Source organism: Apodemus sylvaticus, chromosome 2, assembly GCF_947179515.1.
Source record: "Apodemus sylvaticus chromosome 2, mApoSyl1.1, whole genome shotgun sequence".
NCBI classification, from domain to species: domain Eukaryota; kingdom Metazoa; phylum Chordata; class Mammalia; order Rodentia; family Muridae; genus Apodemus; species Apodemus sylvaticus.
Window position 1 is genome coordinate 172,330,228 of NC_067473.1, and position 19,584 is coordinate 172,349,811.

Genomic DNA, 19,584 nt, shown 5'->3' on the forward strand with positions numbered 1-19,584 from the left:
AAATGAGATGTAATCAATTTACTGGGTAAAATTAGCAAAGAAGTGGTTGGTTGTATACTTATATGCTACTTTTCAAAGTCAAAATTGATGCTACTTTTAAGATGTGCTAAAAACTTGATAATATAAAATGGTAAAATTCACAAATGATATAATTTGCAAAATTTAAAAAAATCTTCCACCAAAAGAAACATTTGTTAAAATAGTTCCTACAGGAGACCAAAGAGCTATCTCAGCACGAAGATCTGAGTTTGGTACTCAGCACCCACATTAAAAAGTTGATTAGTGTGTGTGTGTTCACTGGCCTGCCAGCTAGCCTAAGTACTGAGTTCCAAGCCAGGAGGATACCTCAAGAGGAGGCTGTTTACATTTCTAAAGATAATACCCAAGCTTTTTTTTTGGCTTTTATACACACACACACACACACACACACACACACACACACACACACACCTATATAACAGGAAGAAAATCAGTTGTTTACTAAAAGATGCACTTATTAGGTGTTCAAGGGCAATCTTAGCTATATACTAACTTTGAGAACAGCCTGAGCCATATGAAATCCTACTCAAAAAAGGGGTGAGTAAAACAGACTTCCCTTAACACGTACACAATACTTCATTATCCCAGTAATAATTTTTTCCTGAACATAATGTCTTAACCAATATTACCACTAACGATTAGTTAGAAGAAACACACTTTTAACGATTAGTTCTTTTTCAAAGAACTTGAAAAGAATGACTTTCAGTGTGTTTGAAGATAACATAATAGAAAATGTTGTTTAAACTGATATGACAATTTCATTGAGATATTAATATATAAAGAAACATAGCATGTGTCCAAATTACACTAAGTCAGCTCTTCTGTATTGTTTAAAATGTCTTTCCTTCCTATGGCATTTTTGCGACAGGGTCTTATTATGTGGCCCAAGCTTGCCTTAAATTTGTAGTAGCCCTCCCCTCAGCCCCCCACGCTAGATGGGCATAAGCCACAATGCCTGGCTTGGTTTAAACATTCTTAGTGTGGGGCTGGAGAGAGAGATGGCTCAGCAGTTAAGAGCACTAGCTGCTCTTCCAGAGGTCCGGAGTTTAATTCCCAGCAACCACATGATGGCTCACAACCATCTGTAATAGGAACAGATTCCCTCCTCTGGTGTGCCTGAAGTCACAGTGTACTCATATATATTAAATAAATAAATAAATCTTAAAAAATATTCTTAATGTGATAGTATATTTGTTAATTTATTTTTAGGTATTGCAAGATTACTAAAAAGCAACCAAAATTTCCTCAAATTGCTTTCTATGCTTAAAAAAGAAGCTTCAATTAAAATACTTTCTGAATTAGTATGTCCGTTTACTTAAAAAGTCATAAAAGAAAGAAATTACCTTATGCTTTGCAGAATGTTGGATAAGTTCTGTAATTAATACTTTGTCCTGTTGCAACCTTCGCTTCATCAGTTTGGAGCAGTTGATATTAATGGCTTCCAAAATATGGGACGTATTGTATTCCACAAATGGCCGGCTATCAATTAGCAGCACTTTTTCCGTTCCACTTTCCAGCAGAGCCACCAACCTCTCAGTAACAATTTGCGTTCCAATCATCTCATGGGCCATGACAACAATAAGTCCTCTTTCCCACCTCGCTCTTTAATTTGCCACGATGATGTAATGGTGCTGTGCTCAAAGGCTCAGCCACTCCATTGTACTAAAAATGTATGAGGTCAGGCTAGTGGTGACTGGCAAAAGGAGAGTTAAACCCATTTCAGCAAGAGCCCTCCAACTGAATGTCTCTTTCTCTTTCCTGCTGATGTGCTCTTGCAAAGGATTCCTTCCACAAAGCAGCCCCTCACATTACATTCATACAGAGATGATGGGAGTATCCACTCTTCAACAGAAGACGCTTTGGGGCAGCCAGGGCATTACATCATCCTTTACCTTTGCTCCCTCACTCCAACAACTTCACACTAGACTGACAACCTATATGAAGAGAGAAAGAAAGGCAGAAAACAAAACATGGGGTCAGAAAAATAAGCATGAGTATCAGATTAGAGAATGTAAGATTCATAATATTTACTTCATTAATCTAATTCCATACTTAATGCACTGTTTCATTTGAACAAAAAAAGAATTAACTAGGCATGGCTTCATTAAAAGGGGGTTATACAAACCTCAAAATATAAAAACTTCAAAACAAAACAAGGCATTCATAATTATAATTACCTGAGATTCCCAAATTAAATAATTTATATGAAATTATAGAGCCTAGAAAAGCAGCTCAAAATATTAATATTCCAAATGGTTTTCTTCCACTTTACTTATTTTACTTATTTATGCCTTGAAAACAGTACACAGAACATTAGCAAAAAATCAGATTATATTAATAGGAGAAAAAAATCTTTTCTGCTGGCTGAAGAATTCCTGTGATGAGTGGGCACGCGCAAACAGCAGTCCCTTAAGAAGCGGCAGGAGAGCAAGGTTCCACAAACTTTCAGTTATTTTTTGAAAAGGGACAAAATGGCTGATGCACTTGTCAGCAGGACTACAGAAGGCCTGGATGGACCCAGCTCTAGGAGCCTTCACAGCCAGGACCCCGGTCTGTCTCCATCCCAAGCCTGACTTTCCACCTCACGTTCCTCGACCTGTCTTAGGCTTCCCCTTCAGATTTCATAACATTTTCAAGAGAATCATTGACTTACAGCCTTAGAAAATTCCATCCCTTAGCCTGGGACTTGAAGACAGCAAATGCCTCCTGATCTCCCCAAACTCTCATAAGGAACCATTTTTTGAGGAACACTAATTGAAGTTTAGTATCCATAACTTGAGCCTGATCCTAGCCTTCAGCATCTTAGATTTGTATCTATCCTGAGACATGCTCTGTCTAATATCCGACATTTGCTGTTGGCATTCGCTTTAGAGGATAAGCACTTGGTAGAAATTTTTGATTAGTTCTCACTTCCACTCTGCTTTAGGTAAGATACCCAATTTAACTCTCATAATAAGTAAAACCTTTCTTGTTCTAAAAACAATTTATGGTTATAAATAAATACTGGATTACCTGGTTTCAGAACAAGATGGTAAAGCTGCCAATCATCTTAGGTCATTCTCTACTTCTAAACTTAAATTTCAAGCCTGGGACATGCTATAAAGAGAAGTGGTCTGGAATTTACTGGTAATGTACCCCCTCCTACAAAATACAGATGCAGCAGTGACTATCTCTTCATAAATATTTGTTCTGAGGACAAAACTATCTAATTTATCTAAAACTAATCAATGAAAGTGGATCAGACCAAGAGAGGAGGGGACTGCATTGGTAGCTGGACGCACAGGTGACACTGGGCACAGGAGTGCCTGCCTTTAATGCTGGGACACAAGCAGCTGAAGAAGAAGGAATTTTCAATTGCAGGCCAGCCTGGGCTACATAGTCAGACTCTGTCTCAGGTGGGAGGGCAGTGGTGGTGAACAAAGTTCACTCGTATCTAGAATCGCAAAGACATTATTTGGGCTAAAAATACGGCTCAGCAGTTAAACTCTCCAGCAGCTCTCACAGAGGACCAGGGTTCAATTTCTAGCACCCACATGATATAACCATCTTTAATTCCAATGCTAGGGGATTCAAGGCCGCCTTCTGGGATTTTCTCAGGTTATCAGGCACATACATGTTACATAGACATACAAGCAGACAAATCACTGATGCACATAACATAAATATTTTCCTTTTAAAATGACATCACTGGGGCTGGTGAGATGGCTCATTGGTTAAGAGCGCTGGCTGCTCTCCTGAAGTTACTGAGTTCAAATCCCAGCAACCACATGGTGGCTCACACCATCCGTAAGTTCTTCATGTGAAAAATCTTTGTTTAGCTCGGTACCCCACTTTTTAACAGGGTTATTTGGTTCTCTAGGTTCTACCTTCTTGAGTTCTCTGTATATATTAGATATTATCCCTCTGTCAGATTTAGGGTTGGTGAAGATCCTTTCCCAATCTGTTGGTTGACGTTTTGTCCTTTTGACAGTGTCCTTTGCCTTACAGAAACTTTGTAGTTTTATGAGGTCCCATTTGTCAATTCTTGATCTTAAAGCATAAGCTATTGGTGTTCTGTTCAGGAACTTTTCCCCTGTGCCCATGTCCTCCAGGGTCAGACATCACTGAATAGATCAAAGCAGTAACAATCTACTTTCCCATCCAGTCCAGCTTCCACCAATCTCTGAGAGCCTGATACAGATGCACCTGAGAAATCTTATTTTATGAATCCTATATTTAATGTATTAACTGGCCATGTCTTGTCTTCTAGGCACCAAGTTTCATTACACTGTGTTTATCTCCAATATGCTTTTGTATCAAAGAGGAATAAGAGTCATCCCTCATTTCAACTGAAGAAACTAGAGCAGGAGATTTGCCTTGGCAATCAACAAAATTTTGCAAAGTACCCAGCATGTTCACAGCACTGAGTAAAGTCCTGAGTGCTCAGGGACACATATCAGTGTAAGGTCCTGCACAGAGAGTGTCGGACTTCCAAACCAGAGCTTCTACTACTGGGTTACCCAGCTTTCCCTCAGCACTTGCTCCACAATGGACCTGGACTGGGGAAGAATGGTGCCACTTGTCCACAGAGTGCCCAGGTGGCACAGAAAGCAGAAACCTGAGAACGAGAGTGAGCTGATTCCAACAGCAGTACTGAGTGTGGTTGGCCCCATTCAATGATGAAATCAGGAAGAGACAAAAAGCAGCGATCTGGGTTAGGAGATGAAGAGACAAAAGGAAGGAGAAGATAGCAAGCACGCACAAGTTTAATGAGAAAACTCTGTGTCCCTTCAGCAGACAGTTCTACCAGGTATGAAAGGCCTGAGCTGGCTGCTGCAGATACAGAAAGACTCTTGTCCTAACCAAGAAAGGATCTCTCTCTGCTCAGTCACTCTAATAGGGGGCGTAACTTAAGCAAAGGGAGGAAAGTAAAGTTAATATGTACACATTCAGTATGGTACTGAAGCCAGGTCGAGTCTTCTTGTCCCTTTATATCAAATTTTTGATTTTCTTAGTCCTAACAGGATTATGTGGCAGAACCCTGCCAAAGCGTAATGGAGAGTGAAGTACCAATGACCTGCAACTCATTTCTTTTCTATTGACTGACTTAATTTACAATCCAGCCATTATTCCCCTTCCTGGTACTCATTTCATTATAAGTAGAATTTTTTTCAAACTTTATTGGTTCTTTGAATTTCGTATGCACCCCACTCCCATTCATCTCCCTGTCCCTTCATATCTGCCCTCCACCCCTGCAAATAAAATACCCGCCAAAAGAAAATATAGACTTAAAGTCTTGGTGAGGAAATTGTGGTTTACTACAGTATGTCACCCAGTATACACTTGTCCACACAGCTCTACCTGTAAATATTCACTGCAGTGAGTCACAGTGAGTCTGGTTGGAGGCCTCCGGCCTCTACTGCTCTATCAATACTGGATTCTCACTGGGACTCCCCTTGGATACCCTGTTGTTGCCCTGGGTCACAGCGATCCTGCAGCTCTGAATCCGCAGGACTGGCCCTCTCATGTACTCATAACTGCCATAGATGTTGGGTGAGCCAACTCAAAGTCCTGGTTCTGGGCCTGGAGGTGGAGGGTAGCTGATATGGTCAGCTCACCAGCTCTCCTGAGCCTACACCACCAAGGAGAGTCTCCAGCACTGTCCCGCTAGCTCATCCAGTGCTGTAGCCAGCAAGGGGCGGGGGCAGCTCTCCAGTTCTCATGTACTGAGTCTGGCTCACCATGCCTTCACCACCAGGGCAAACTACTTGTGCTGCCCAGGTGAGGTACAGGGCCCGTTCTCCCAAGTACTGCAGCAGGTGAGGGGCAGGGCCAGCTCTCCTGATCTCATGACCTTGGGGCAAGTTCTCCTGAGTGTGGTGGCTGGTGAGGGGCACAGTGCCTAAAACAGCAGTCCAGACCAGGGACATCCGCCTGGCCTTTGGTAGTAATATGGACTTAGGACATCAATACAGACCCTGTCTGCCATAGGACCATGAACCAGACATGGCCCCCAGCAGCAGCCTGAGCCTAGATGTCCCCAAGGCCTCAGGTGGCAACACAGGCCACTCAGATCAGCATGTCTCCCTGTGGCAGTGCAGCCCTTAGATATCCACAAGGTCTCTGGTGGCAGCCCAGACCTCGGACATCCACTTGGCCTTTAGTGGTAAGCTGGGCCAGAGACATCAACAGAGATCCCAGCTGCAGCAGGACTATGGATACAGAATGGCCCTTGGTGGCAACCAAAGCCAGGATATCACCATGGCCTCCTCGTATTTGCCTGATCCTCACCACCATTCTCCACAGTGTACAAACTCTTTGGCTTTGCTTTCTCTTGCATCTCTTCACCACATACTCCATCTTTCCCAGCTCTCCATTCGTCCATCTTAGTGTCACCCATAGCAGGGACGTGGTGTTCCAATCAGTGTGGCCCAGGCCAGCACTTGGGTGGCCTTATAAGTAGAAGTTTTAAATTAAATACCCAAGGTCTGCTTCTACCCACAGGATGGAAGTATAAATCAGTAGACAGAGTGCCTGTTTATCATGCATGAGACCCTGTGTTCAATCCCTAGCACTTGTGCCAGGTGTTATAAACTGCCATGATACTGAAACTCCAACACTGTACTGAAGTTTCTTAAATTCATATGTTGTAGCTGTCCCTCACCTGTCCTTTATACACCTCACTGGTAACCACTGCTAACAGTAAGTAGCTTCTGATTTCTTCCTAAGATTGCTTAAAATAAATATAGAAAACACAATGTTATTTTTCTTCTCCTTTGTTCAAATATTATATGGATATGCAGTTTTATAGCTTGCTTTTTCTTCCATTCATAATACTCCAATGTGGGTTGTTTTTTTAAAAACATCACATTTAGAAATTAGCAGGCAGGCAAGCTAACTATTTCTTGGGCCAGGAAAATGGCTCCGTTGGTAAAGCCCTTGCTCTGCTGTGAGAACTTGAGTCCAGACCCACAGCACCCACATAAGGCTAAGCACACACTGTAATCCCGTGTTCCTCTAGTAAGACAGAGGCAGACACAGGAGGACCCCAGACACTGTCACCAACAGCCTGAGGTTTACAACAGGCCCTGGCTCTCACAAGTGAAAAGCAAGTGTCCGTACCTAAGGCCATTTTCTGACATCTGAGATGTGGTTGCTGACGTACACACAGAGTCACAAACACACCACACAGCATACACATGCCTAGTATGTGAATCAAATGATTCATGCTTTATTTGCTATGACTGCTAATATTAACAAAAATTGTATAACAACTTCCTCCTTAAATTTATCTTTTAGTTATTTTTATTTGGAATACATTGACCATTTTAGATTCAATAAGAAGATATACCTGACTTCATGATAGAAATGGTTAGTTTTATCTATCAAAATTCACTCTATATCTAGTTTTGAAACTACATCAGTAAAAGATGCTACTAATTTTGTTATGTGTGAGAACTGTTACGGTGGAGCTTATTTTAAATAAAGGAACATTATAAAGACTACTATTATAAGAGTACCATTTATCTGTCCTTAAAATACCTAAGAGAAAAGACATCCAGGCTCACTTGCCTCAGTCCCTGCAGCCATCAGTGTATCCACCTAGGTTTGTTTTCTGGAGTACTGGGGATTTCACCCAGGCCCTCACACACAGGGGGTAAGCATTTTCAACTCTGCTGAGTATATTACCCATTCTGGTTGTTTGCTTGTTTGTCTGTTTTCTTTTGTTTTACTTTTTATCTTGAGATGACCTTGTAAAGTTTTCTACACTAGCCTTAAACCTGCTCTGTAGGCTAGGCAGCCTTTCCCTTGTAACCCTCATGTCTTAGCCTCCACACAGTGAATAAGACAACAGCTCTGTACCACCAATCCCTCCAGGATTTCCCTTCCCCCACCACATTACTATGAAATGAGTCTACTAAACATCTTCCTAGATGAAGTATTGTTCTCTCTGAAATGTCCCAATAACACAACGATGGCTCCAAGGTCAGTTATAATGAGCATATGTTCAACTACAGAAATAAAATGTTCTTTCTTTCCTTCTACTCACGGTTACTTTATGCTAACAACAATAGTTCTCAATTACTAGGCACTGCTGCCCTGAGCTCACCCACATGACCTAAGTCAGGCAGGGTAAGGAAGGAGGCTCCACAAACATTTCAAATGACAGCATGGAAACTGAGAAGGCGGGAGCTCCCACTGTATACTCATTTCTTGAAGAAAAAGATTTGCAGGTCTAGAGCTTAAGTTCAAATTCTCAGCAAGTCATGGGAAGGATAGAATCGGGCATGAAGTTTATTAAACTACAAGCTATACTTAGCCCCCCTCCCCCAATAAAGATTGATAAAACAAGCTACACAATAAACGACCTTTAAGGGAGCTGTAAATGGATGGTAATAGCAGTAAACTGTACAAATCTACAGGGAGGACTAGACTTGCTGCAAGGGAGGAAGGAGTAGATGAGGAAGCAAGCAAAAACATCTTGGGCTTTGACCTTTATAGTTCCACAGGGATCAGTGCTATTGTCTAGGATTCTGTGGATAACAGAAGAAGGCTGAGATTGTGGATTAATAACAGAGTGAGGTGTCCTAATCAACACTAACTAGCACCCCCCACTGTCAGAAATTGAAAAATAAAATCTGACAGAAATTCAGAGGTTAAAAAAAAAAAAAAAAAAAAAAAACAGTCCTCACCAAAATAGCCATGAACTTATTAAGATGCTTGGTCCACATTTCCCTACCCAAAACGTAAGACATAAATATGGACAAGTGATAGTAACTGAATAGACTGCTTGTAGAAAGTCTTTCTAGACAACCAGTATTAAACATGGAGACAAAGGCCCCAGCCTCTCACTAAGAGGCTGTACTCACCACATTTAGACTGCTTACATGTTTTCAGAGAACTACAAATGAAAGCTACACAGCAGCTAACTTTCAAGATTAACTCTTTTAAGACACTGGCCTGCCAACTCAGGGGCAGGGCCGGATGTATGAGAAACCTAAAAGAGTGTCTGCTGGCCAGGAGTAGCAGATACACTGTTTCAGTTAGAGATCATGTCTTTCTTCTTAGAACTGCTTTCTGTTTGTTACGTTAGCCTGTGTCAACAGCTAGCTTCCATTCACTGATCTACCTGAGCCCTAATTATCCTTCTCACACTACCCTTCCCTTCCCTCCATTACCCATGAGTCTATTAGGCATACTAATAGACTACTGCAACCTCCACTCATTCACTGATCCATATCTCATGTTTCCTCCTAGCTCCTTGCTGGAAAACTAAGGGCCCTTTTCACTAGAAGAGGAGCCTGGATATGGGTGGCCCTCTGGGGTGGGAATGCAAGATCCCAAGAGGGAGCCACCAGGCAAGAAGAAATATAGGGAATCAGAGAGTAAAGAAAATGTTTTTATAAGGCCACTCATGATAAAGGTAAGCTGGTGTTGAGCAGAGACTTAAAACAAGCCAGGAACAAGAGCAACTGTTATGTATCCTGGTACTCTGGAGCATCTATCAGTCAATAAGAAAGTAATTATCAGACGCCTAGGATGTGTCAAACACTGCTGTGAAAATGCATTAACAAATGCAAACTATTCGTTTCAAATTATAATTGTAAATGTATTGCTTAGCTATAAATTAAGCAAGTAAAAAATTCTTTCTCTCTTAGAATTTAGTACTAGAATACTGAATTAGTCATTTTTCCATTACTTAAAGACAATCTGAAACAATTAGCTCATCAAGAGAAAACATTGTGTATCCACGTACATGTACATGCTCAGCGTCAACCTGAGGTGCCATTCATCAGATGCTATTCACTGTTTTTTGAGACAGGGGCTTTCACTGCAACCTAAGGCTTGCAGATTAAGATAGATTGGCTGAACAGCAACCAGAGGGATCTTCCTATAATCTGCCTTCCCAAAGGTGGGATTAAGTAGCGCCTTACCCAGCATTATTCTTTTATTACTATTATTTAAAACATTCTTTAAGTTTAAATATATTTTGATTATATTCTTTCCCTTCCTCAAATCCTTCCACATCCCTATACACCCAACTTTAAGTTCTTTCTCAAAAAACAAATAATAACCCCTTCCAAAATTAAGAAAGCAAAACTCCACCCCACCCCATAATCCGCCTCACCCATACACACAAACACACACTAAACTGTACCCAAATAAGAACAAACAAACAAAACTGTGGGGTGCATTCTATGCTGGCTAACTACTCATGAGCATGAGCCTGTCCTGGAGTGATTGATGTACCCAGTGTTACTCTACTGAAGAAAACTGAGTTTCCTCTCCCAGCAGGTATATGACAATTCAGTTGTTAAATTTAACCTAGTGGCTAGGTTTTCTCTCTTTTTTAACATGATTTATTTTTATCTTATGTACATAGGTTTTGCCTGCATTCACCTGTGTCTGTGTGAAGGGTGTCAGATCCCCCTGGCTGGTACAGACAGCTGTGGGTTGCCATGTGGGTGCTGGGAATTGAACCTGGATCCTCTAAGAATAGCCAGTGCTCTTAACTGCTGAACCACATCTCCAGCCCCATGGCTAGATTTTCATTCATTAAAATAAATAAATAAATAAATAAATGAAATATAGTATGATAAAACAAAATTTATCAGCCGGGCGGTAGTGGCGCACGCCTGTAATCCCAGCACTTGGGAGGCAGAGGCAGGCGGATTTCCGAGTTCGAGGCCAGCCTGGTCTACAGAGTGAGTCTAGGACAGCCAGGGCTACACAGAGAAACCCTGTCTCAAAAAAAAAAAAAATTTATCACATTGAAGTTGAATAAGTCAAACCAACAGAAGGAAGAGAGCCCAAAAGAAGGCACAAGATTCAGAGACCTACTCACATTCTTACACTCAGAAATCCCATCAAAGCACTAACCTGGAAGCTATAATATACATGCAGAGGACCCTATGCAGACCTGTGCTTCAGTCTCTGTGAGTTCATGTGAGTTTTACTCATGTTGATTTAGAGCACCTTGTTTTCTTGGTGTTCCCCATCCCCTCTGGATCTTATACTCTTTTCACCTCCCCTTCTATGGGAGTGGAGGAGTAAGAGGTGGGCGGTCCCTGAACTCTGAGGGGAGGGATTTGATAGAAATATCCCACTTAGAGCTAAATGTTCCAAAGTCTCTCACTCTACATAATGTCTGGCTGCAGCATTTTACATGAGTGTTGAGTAGTGAACTCAGTATTTTCCTAATTAAATGGCAAGAGGTTTACTTACTATACTTATCTTAGTTAGGGTTTTATTGCAATGATGAAACACCATGACCAAAAAGTAAGTTGGGAAAGAAAAAGTTTATTCAGCTTATACTTCCAGATCATAGTCCATCATTGGAAGAAATCAGGATAGGAACTCACACAGCTGGATTCCTGGAGGCAAGAGTTGATGCAGAGACTATGGAAGGCTTCACGCGGTTTGCTCAGCCTCCTTTTATATAGAACCTAGCACTACCAGCCCAGGGATGGCACCACTAACAATGATCACTAATGGATAAAATGCCTTACAGCTGGATCGTATGGAGGCATTTCCTCAATTGAGGCTTCCTTCTCTTTGATGACTCTAGCTATGCCAAGCTGACACATAAAACCCATTTCCCCAATCGCTAAAGATATTTGGCTTAGAGTTCTGAAAACTTCAGTCCAAAATTGAGCAGATCCAATGCTCTCAGTACTTCTTGTGGACAAGTCAGGCAGCAATGGCTAAGAATGGGAGGTGAGGTAAACTGTTCATGTAGCAAACAGGCAGGGAACAAAGAAGCTGGGTCCACGATGCCCTTGTAAAGGTAACCCCTGTGACCTAAAATCTTCCCACCAAGATCTTACCTCCCAATGACTCTAGTACTTCCCAATAACATTAATTTGGGGACTCAGTCTTCAACAGATGTACCTTGGATGGACTTTCAAAATGTAAAAAATAAGGTACATAAAATAGACAAAATGAAATGTTATGCTAGTGAAAAGTGCTATGAATAAAAAAATGAAGCAGAGTCAAAAGGTAAGAGATACTAGAGGAGGCTTAAACAGACCAGAGGCCTTTCTCCAAAGGAATCACAAAAATAAAGAAAAGTAAACTCAGGAAAGAGGTGAGAAAGCAAGCTGAGAGGCCTGAAGCGCTATGCCAAAAGCATGCTTGAAACAATGAAGACACTGGCCAACAATCCCGAACTAGGCAAATTCTAATAAAAGAGTGGCAGATATCCAGTCTTTCTTCAGAATTATGGTTCTATTTACTAGAAATAACACATTTTCAGGCAACTGAGATTTTTATACCTTTAGGGTGAAATATATACAAGTATGTATGTAGGCCAGTCCATACACATACTAAAGAAGTTTAGTACAGTTTCTTCCTTTAACACTGCAAAGGAAGGTGCCGTGGTTCCTTAATTAGTGTATGTCTTAGCCAAGAAACACCAACACTGTGACAGGAAAGATTACAATGTTCACACAGTATACTGCTGCTTAGAGCACAAATGTTTATAGCTAGTAAGAGAGTCTGGAGGGTTTTGTTTTCGTTTTTTGGCAAGGAATGATGTCAAATATAACAGACATAGTAAGTAGAATACATGCATGAAAAAATCTATACAAGAAAGTATTTTTAAAGTGTTTTCTTTTTTAAGATAACTTATTTACTTTTGTTTTATGAGCACTGGTTGGTGTTTTGCCTGCATTCATGTTTGTATGAGGGTGTCAGAGCCCCTGGAACTGGAGTTATAAACAGTTATAAGCTGCCAGGTAAGTGCTAGGAATTGAACCCTAGTTCTTTGGAACAGCAGTCAGTGCTCATAACTGCTGAGCTATCTCTCCAGCCCCCTTAAAAATCTTTTCATTAAAATAAATGTTTTCAAGATGTTCTTCTTGTCAAAGGATGGATCAAATAACTCAAGAACTTATATTCAAGGGGTTGGTAACAGTGACTTCAGAGTCTTTATCTGTATATTGTACCCTTGGCCAATTCACTATCATAACGAAATCCACTGTAAGAAAGAAGAGGCAAATGTTTCTGATAAAAAAATTAAATTACCACAAGTACTAAGACAAGGCAAAGGTGGATAATCTGGAAGAAATGTAATGAAAGAAAGGTTACAATTTAATTTCTCAGAGACTATCAGTTTTAGAGAGACTATCTTGTGTATTGTATGGATGCATTGCCAGTCAATTTAAAAAAACCTATGGCCTAAAGGAAAGGGTAGAATAAAAGGTGGGACATCCGGGAGGCAGAGAGAATTCTGGGATAGAACAAGGCGCAAAATATTCACCTGGGTAGATGTGACAAAATGGGTGCATGGTACCTGAGCACAGGTAATGAGTCATGTGGTAGAATGTAGATTAGAATAAATGGGTTAACTTAAGTTATAATCTAGTCAGAGAAGAGCCTAGCTATATGTCCAAGGTATTTGTAAATATATTTTGGGTCTGAGTCATTTCTGGGAGCATGGGGGTGGGAGGAAGAACCAGGACTTAACTTCTACAATCAGTAGCCCTAGGAGCATGCAATGACATGCAGTTATGTTGGCCCATGTGTCGGGAGCCGCCCGAACGCTCCTATGATCTCCATTACAAGATGGCGCCTACTTCCTGTTCTTGCTGAGCCGTAAACAGGCCGAGTGCGCATGCCCAAGCGGAGTTTCCCCCGCCACTGAGTCTCCGCCTACCTCGTGGCGTCATATGGGGTAATGAGCCGCAGCCAACCAGGGTAAGCCACGTCCAAGGCGGGAGGACTTGCCTATATAAGACTTGGGTTCGCGCTCCCTGGGGTCTCCGCCATGTAAGCTTATGCTCTCCCTCTCAAGAGGCATAAAGCGTTCTACAGAAGGATCCTAAGTGTGCCGCGTCATTCTTGCTGGCGAGACGGTAGCGCGGGACACCCATGCCTTTGAGTCAGTCCAGCACTTGGGAGATAGAGGAAGGAGAATCAGAAACTCAAAGTCATCTTTGGCTTCAAAGGGATTTTGGGGCCATTTTGTGATATGCATGAACTTGCCTTAAGAAAGAATGAGAGAGCCAGGCGGTGGTGGCGCACGCCTGTAATCCCAGCACTTGGGAGGCAGAGGCAGGTGGATTTCTGAGTTCGAGGTCAGCCTGGTCTACAGAGTGAGTTCCAGGACAGCCAGGGCTACACAGAGAAACCCTGTCAAGAAAGAAAGAAAGGAAAGAAAGAAAGGAAGGAAGGAAGGAAGGAAGGAAGGAAGGAAGGAAGGAAGGAAGGAAGGAAGGAAAGAAAGAAAGAAAGAAAGAAAGAAAGAAAGAAAGAAAGAAAGAAAGAAAGAAAGAAAGAAAGAAAGAAAGAAAGAAAATGAGAGAGAGAGAGAGAGAGAACATTAGCAAATGATATCACACAAAAAGTCTTGCTGTATTTCTTGGCAGGGCTGATTTAAAAGAAGTAGGGGGTAAGTGGGCAGAATAGAAGATGAGCTAATACAATGCATGAAAACTGATGTTAATCTTCAAGAGGTGAAAGCCCAGCTGTTGCTTTACAAAAGAACTTGTAAAGAATATCTATTGTGGAGCTGGAGAGATGGCTCAGTGGTTAAGAGCACTGGCTGCTCTTCCAGAGGTCCCGAGGTCAATTCCCCGTAACCACATGGTGGCTCACAACCATCTGTAATGGGATCTGGTGCCCTCTTCTGGTGTGTCTGAAGACAGCAACAGTGTACTCACATACACAAAATAAATAAATCTTATTTTTTTAAGAATATTTATTGTAAGGTAGAAAGTATTTGCCTATCACCCTCAAGGGTGTTTTTTTACTGGGGATAGAACCTTATGCATGCTAAACACATTGTCTACAGCACTGAACTACATCTCAGATGCCCAGAAAATTAAAAGTTCAATTGTGACTTGTGACTAGAAACCTGAATTTTAAAACATGTAAGTTGGGGTATGCTTTTTAATACAGAAAGAGTCCTTCCATATATAAGGGACTTATCTGATTTTTTTTTTTTTAGTTAATATAGTACTACTACTCTTAAAATGTATTTCAAATAGCAAAAGTTTCCAAAGTAAACCTGCTTAAATAATCCCAATGTAATAAAGCACGACTTCTTATTCCTCACCAAAAAGGTGCAAATTCCTTTGGCAAAGTAAAGCAGTAGGCTTAGGTCACCATTGTCAGCTCCTAAGAAGACAAGAACAACAAGGCTTGAACAGATTCCAGGCATGGCCTTCAAGCACAGACCACACCTGCTTCCAAGGCCCTGAGGCTAAAAATAACTCTGGGGCCTCAAAAAAATGGGATGTCAGCCAGGCTTAGGGGTAACTGCTGGCCCCTTGCTCAGCTCCGCTCAGTGAAAGAAGGAGCTATACAACTGTTACAACACATACACACACACACACACACACACCACACACACACACACACACACACACACACACTCACAATTTCCTTCTCTAGGTCTCTGCACCAAGCACACATAGCTCAAGCAGGCTTAGTTTCTTTGCAGCTTCCAACCAAAACGAATCCTAGGAATTCAGAAAAAAATTAAATAAATGTGAGATTTCATGATGCTTTTAAAGGAAAAAAAATGGACAGGACTCAGGCGACTTTGTCCCTAATTTCAAACTTTACCAAACTGCTCAGAGGCCATATAAAACATGCCACTGGACACTCCCAAGCCTATGTTTGTACAATGGGTGAAGTGAGGAACTGAGTGATGTCTAAGATTCTTTCACTAGTAACATAAAGATGCCACTGTGAGTATATCTTAGGATTTAGACAGTGTCTAAATCAGAACAGAAAGGTGCCAGAAATGTACTGATCACCAAGCAGTCATATAAGTGTCACAGTTTATATCCTCACATTAAAAGGATAATTCTGAGGCCACAACAGGCAAATCAAATCATCCCCTTTATGACTAGAGATTCCCAAGGCTTGATATGAAATAACTATTCCCATTTCTCTGCAAGTCTCAGGATAAAGGAAGCCATTTAGCAAAGAAAGACAAGTAGCACCACTGTTCACCCACTCCAGAAGCTTAGGCTATACGGATTCTAACACCACTACATCTAACATGCACGCATGCATGCACACTCTCACAGTGGGTGCTGAGAATTTAATAACATGAGGAAGCTACATCCCCAGAGAACCATAGAGTGACAGGGCCAGGGCCTGGGCAGAAGAACAGGACAGCAGAAGAAGCAGAGAGCAAACCCTGGCAAAGCCAAGGATGCTACCTAACCTGTGGGTTACTTTTTATTGTTCATCTTTTCCCTGTACCATTTCCCATCTTCTCATGGAACTCGAGTTTCTGTGTTTTCCCTTTCTTCTGAAATGTTGTCGTCTCTTCTTCTCTCCCTTGCTCCTCTTCATAGTCCTCCCTTCACAATTAAAAACAGAGCCTCTAGCATTTTAAGGTTAAGCCCCTACTATTAATTCATTTTCGATGGTGCTGTTTCCTTTTGGAATGTGAGGGGTGTCTGCCAAGGTCTTTGATATATTGCTATTATATCAAGCAAGCACAACTGTTATGACCATCTTGACATAGTTACCAATGGGTTTAGCGTTCTATCAACATTTAAAACCCTTTTTACTGGTCAGGCAATAGTGGCATACACCTTTTATCCCAGCACTTAGGAGGCAGAAGCAGGTGGATCTCTGTGAGTTGGAGGTCAGCATGGTCTACAAAGTAAGTTCTAGGACAGCCAGGGCTACACAGAGAAATGCTGTCTTGAAAACCAAAACAACAACAATAATTATATAAATAAATTATTATGGTAAAACATTTTAAGTTAAAGTTTTATTTTAGAGAAATAAAAAAAAAAATCCAGCTTGACATTTCATACATAGCTGGCTCCACTGAGTAAACATCATTAACTTTCTGTCAAGACAGGTTTCTCTGTAAAACAGCCCTGGCTGTCCTGGAACTTACTTTGTAGACCAGGCTAACCTCTACCTGCCTCTGCCTCCCAAGTGGTGGGATTAGCGGTCTATAACCTCATACCAGGCTCACTGTCTTATGCTTTGATCAGCCCTTAAATACTGTGAATCTAGATACAAAGGGTAGGCCTCGACCTAAACCTTAAAAGAAACAGATTCTTGAGACTGCCACAGTTGGATATGTAGAATAACAACATACAGATTACATTACAATCTAGGGATTCATATTTGTAAAGTAAAAAGTAACCTGAGCATGTGTGGACAAAGCAAGCTTCATCAGGGTGTGATGGCACCTGTGGCCTCCAGCTGTCTGACCCTCCAACCTCTTGTAAGTCACTGGTTACAAGACCCAGAAGGAACATCAAAGACAAATAAGATGACCAGAGCACAAAATCTTCATTACAAGTCTTGTATCTCAGCTCAAATACAATCTTAACAATACAATACAAAACACTGAACTATAAGTCATAAAAAATAATTGCAAGGTCAAAAAAGAGATTACATACAAACGTCTATTCAACAATGCAAGTCTGAGATGAGATGTCATTTCTGCCTGCTATTCTTCAAGTTATTCCCTTTCTAAGACCTAATCTGCCATCTTCAGGAAGATGGTCCTGCCCTTTATAATCCAGAGGTGATGTCAGATTCAGGTAGGCCATGTACAGCAAATACTGTCCAAGTTTTAATTTCTGACTGAAAAACATCACTGTCAGCACTGGCTTATCCTAAAGTTAATAAATGGCACTGTGAGAAAAACAGAAGAGATGGTTAACCTCATATAAGTAAAAAAAAAAAAAAAAAAAAACACTAGGTATAGCTGGAAATGACATTCTGAACAAATATAAAAAATGCTTTCCTAGGAAAATTCAAATTTCAATATGACTTTTCAGGGAAAAGTTGGGACAAGATTGGGACATGAACACCCAGAGAGAAATGAAGAAGAAAATTCCAAATGAAATAAATACATGAACTCAATGAAAGAGACAAGCCGATTTTCCAGGCTGGAGCACAGATTGCATCAGTGGGTGACAAAGAAGGAGCATCCTGGAAGGCATGCATATGCCATCAAAGCCACCACAAGCTGTAGAAAAGTAACTTGAAAGCATCACTGGGTACACTTCACTTGGTAACTACAATGGAAGAACAGAAAGTTGAATCATGGAAACTTAGATACAGCCCACATGATTTTAGAAGTGTAAGGATGGGCTCAGACTAGAACAGTCACCGAATCGTCTGACATAAAAAGAAAACATCAAAAGACTGTTGAGGATCTAAAGCTAAATCAGTGTGTCTGGTATTAAAACACACCTTTATTAACTTACAGGTTTTCTGACTGACAGTGTTCATGAATATGGACATCTAGACTACACCATTAAATTATTCTACAGTAAAATCTGAAAGATCTTGGTACCCTAATCCGTTACTGCTTCATGAGTTAAAATAAAATTAAATGAGCATTATATCCAGGTTCAAGTTTCTGTTTACAAATAAAGTGAACTGGGCATAATGAAAGGTTAAAATAAGCCAGGCACGGGGGCGTTTTACACCTATAAATCACAGCATTCAGAAGACTGATGTAGTACTAGAATCTTGAATTGAAGACTGATATCATGATTCTCTTCTGTAAGTTAAATACAGAGAGAGAGAGAGAGAGAGAGAGAGAGAGAGAGAGAGAGAGAGAAGAAGAAGAAGAAGAAGAAGAAGAAGAAGAAGAAGAAGAAGAAGAAGAAGAAGAAAGAGAGAGGGAGAGGGAAAGGGGGAGAGGGGGAGGGAGGGAGGGAGAGAGAGAGAGAGAGAGAGAGAGAGAGAGAGAGAGAGAGAGAACACTAAGCTTCATCCTCAGGCCCTGCACTTTTTGTGTGGTCTTAATATATGCCATGCTAAGAATGGTCAAAGGAAGAAAGATGCTGAAACGAAAGTACTGAGCTCTATTTTCCCAATAAACTAAGTACAATTATTTTCATCATTATCCAAAATCAGTTTTATTGTGGTATCATAGAATTCATTCAGTGATAAATGATAGTATAAAAAACTACCGAATTAAAATGTCAATATCAATAATGCTGTAAGATACAATGTACTCAATATGTGCTATGATTTGAAAATGAAGTCTCCCTCTGACTGCCCCTCAAAGACTTGGTCTAAAGCTAATGGATATAGATAGAGTGAAAAAGTTCACCCACTGGATCACCCACTATTTGTCAGGTGTAAGTCATTAGAAGTTCAAGGCATCCTTGGTTACATAGTGACTTGGAGACGAGAATGATCTAAATGAGACTCTGTCTCAACAAGCAACAACAACAAAAGGTATTTTCAGTCATGGTGGCTCATGCATATATATAAAATCCAATCACTCAGATCTCAAAACAGAGAGATAGCAACAAGTTTAGAACTAGCCTAGTCTATACAGAGAACTGATGGCCAGTTCAAGATACACACTAAGGTCCTTTCTTGGGTTGAGGTTGGAAGAATAACAGGACATGAACACTCTCATAATAAGATGACATTATTAGGAGATGATGGAAAGTAGGAGAAGGGCCTATCTGGAGAAAACACCACTGAGGAGAAGCCTTTGAAAGATACAAATGTGTTCCTGGCCTTTTCCTGTCTCTGTGGTTTTTGGCTGTCATTTCATGAGCAACCTCTTTCACCACACCTTTCAAACCATGATGTTCTCCCCACCATAGG

At 40.9% G+C, this 19,584-nt stretch overlaps 1 protein-coding gene across 3 annotated transcripts in view; it reads right to left on the bottom strand.

Annotated features, from left to right (window-relative positions):
• Positions 1 to 19,584, bottom strand: part of Dusp16 (dual specificity phosphatase 16) — an 83,564-nt gene that overhangs the window by 46,341 nt on the left and 17,639 nt on the right. For all 3 annotated transcript variants that reach the window (XM_052175105.1, XM_052175106.1, XM_052175107.1), the window contains one exon: positions 1,383 to 1,973. In XM_052175105.1, the coding sequence (XP_052031065.1) occupies positions 1,383 to 1,610 (228 nt within the window). In that variant the 5' untranslated portion in view covers positions 1,611 to 1,973. The remainder of the gene's footprint in view (positions 1 to 1,382; positions 1,974 to 19,584) is intronic.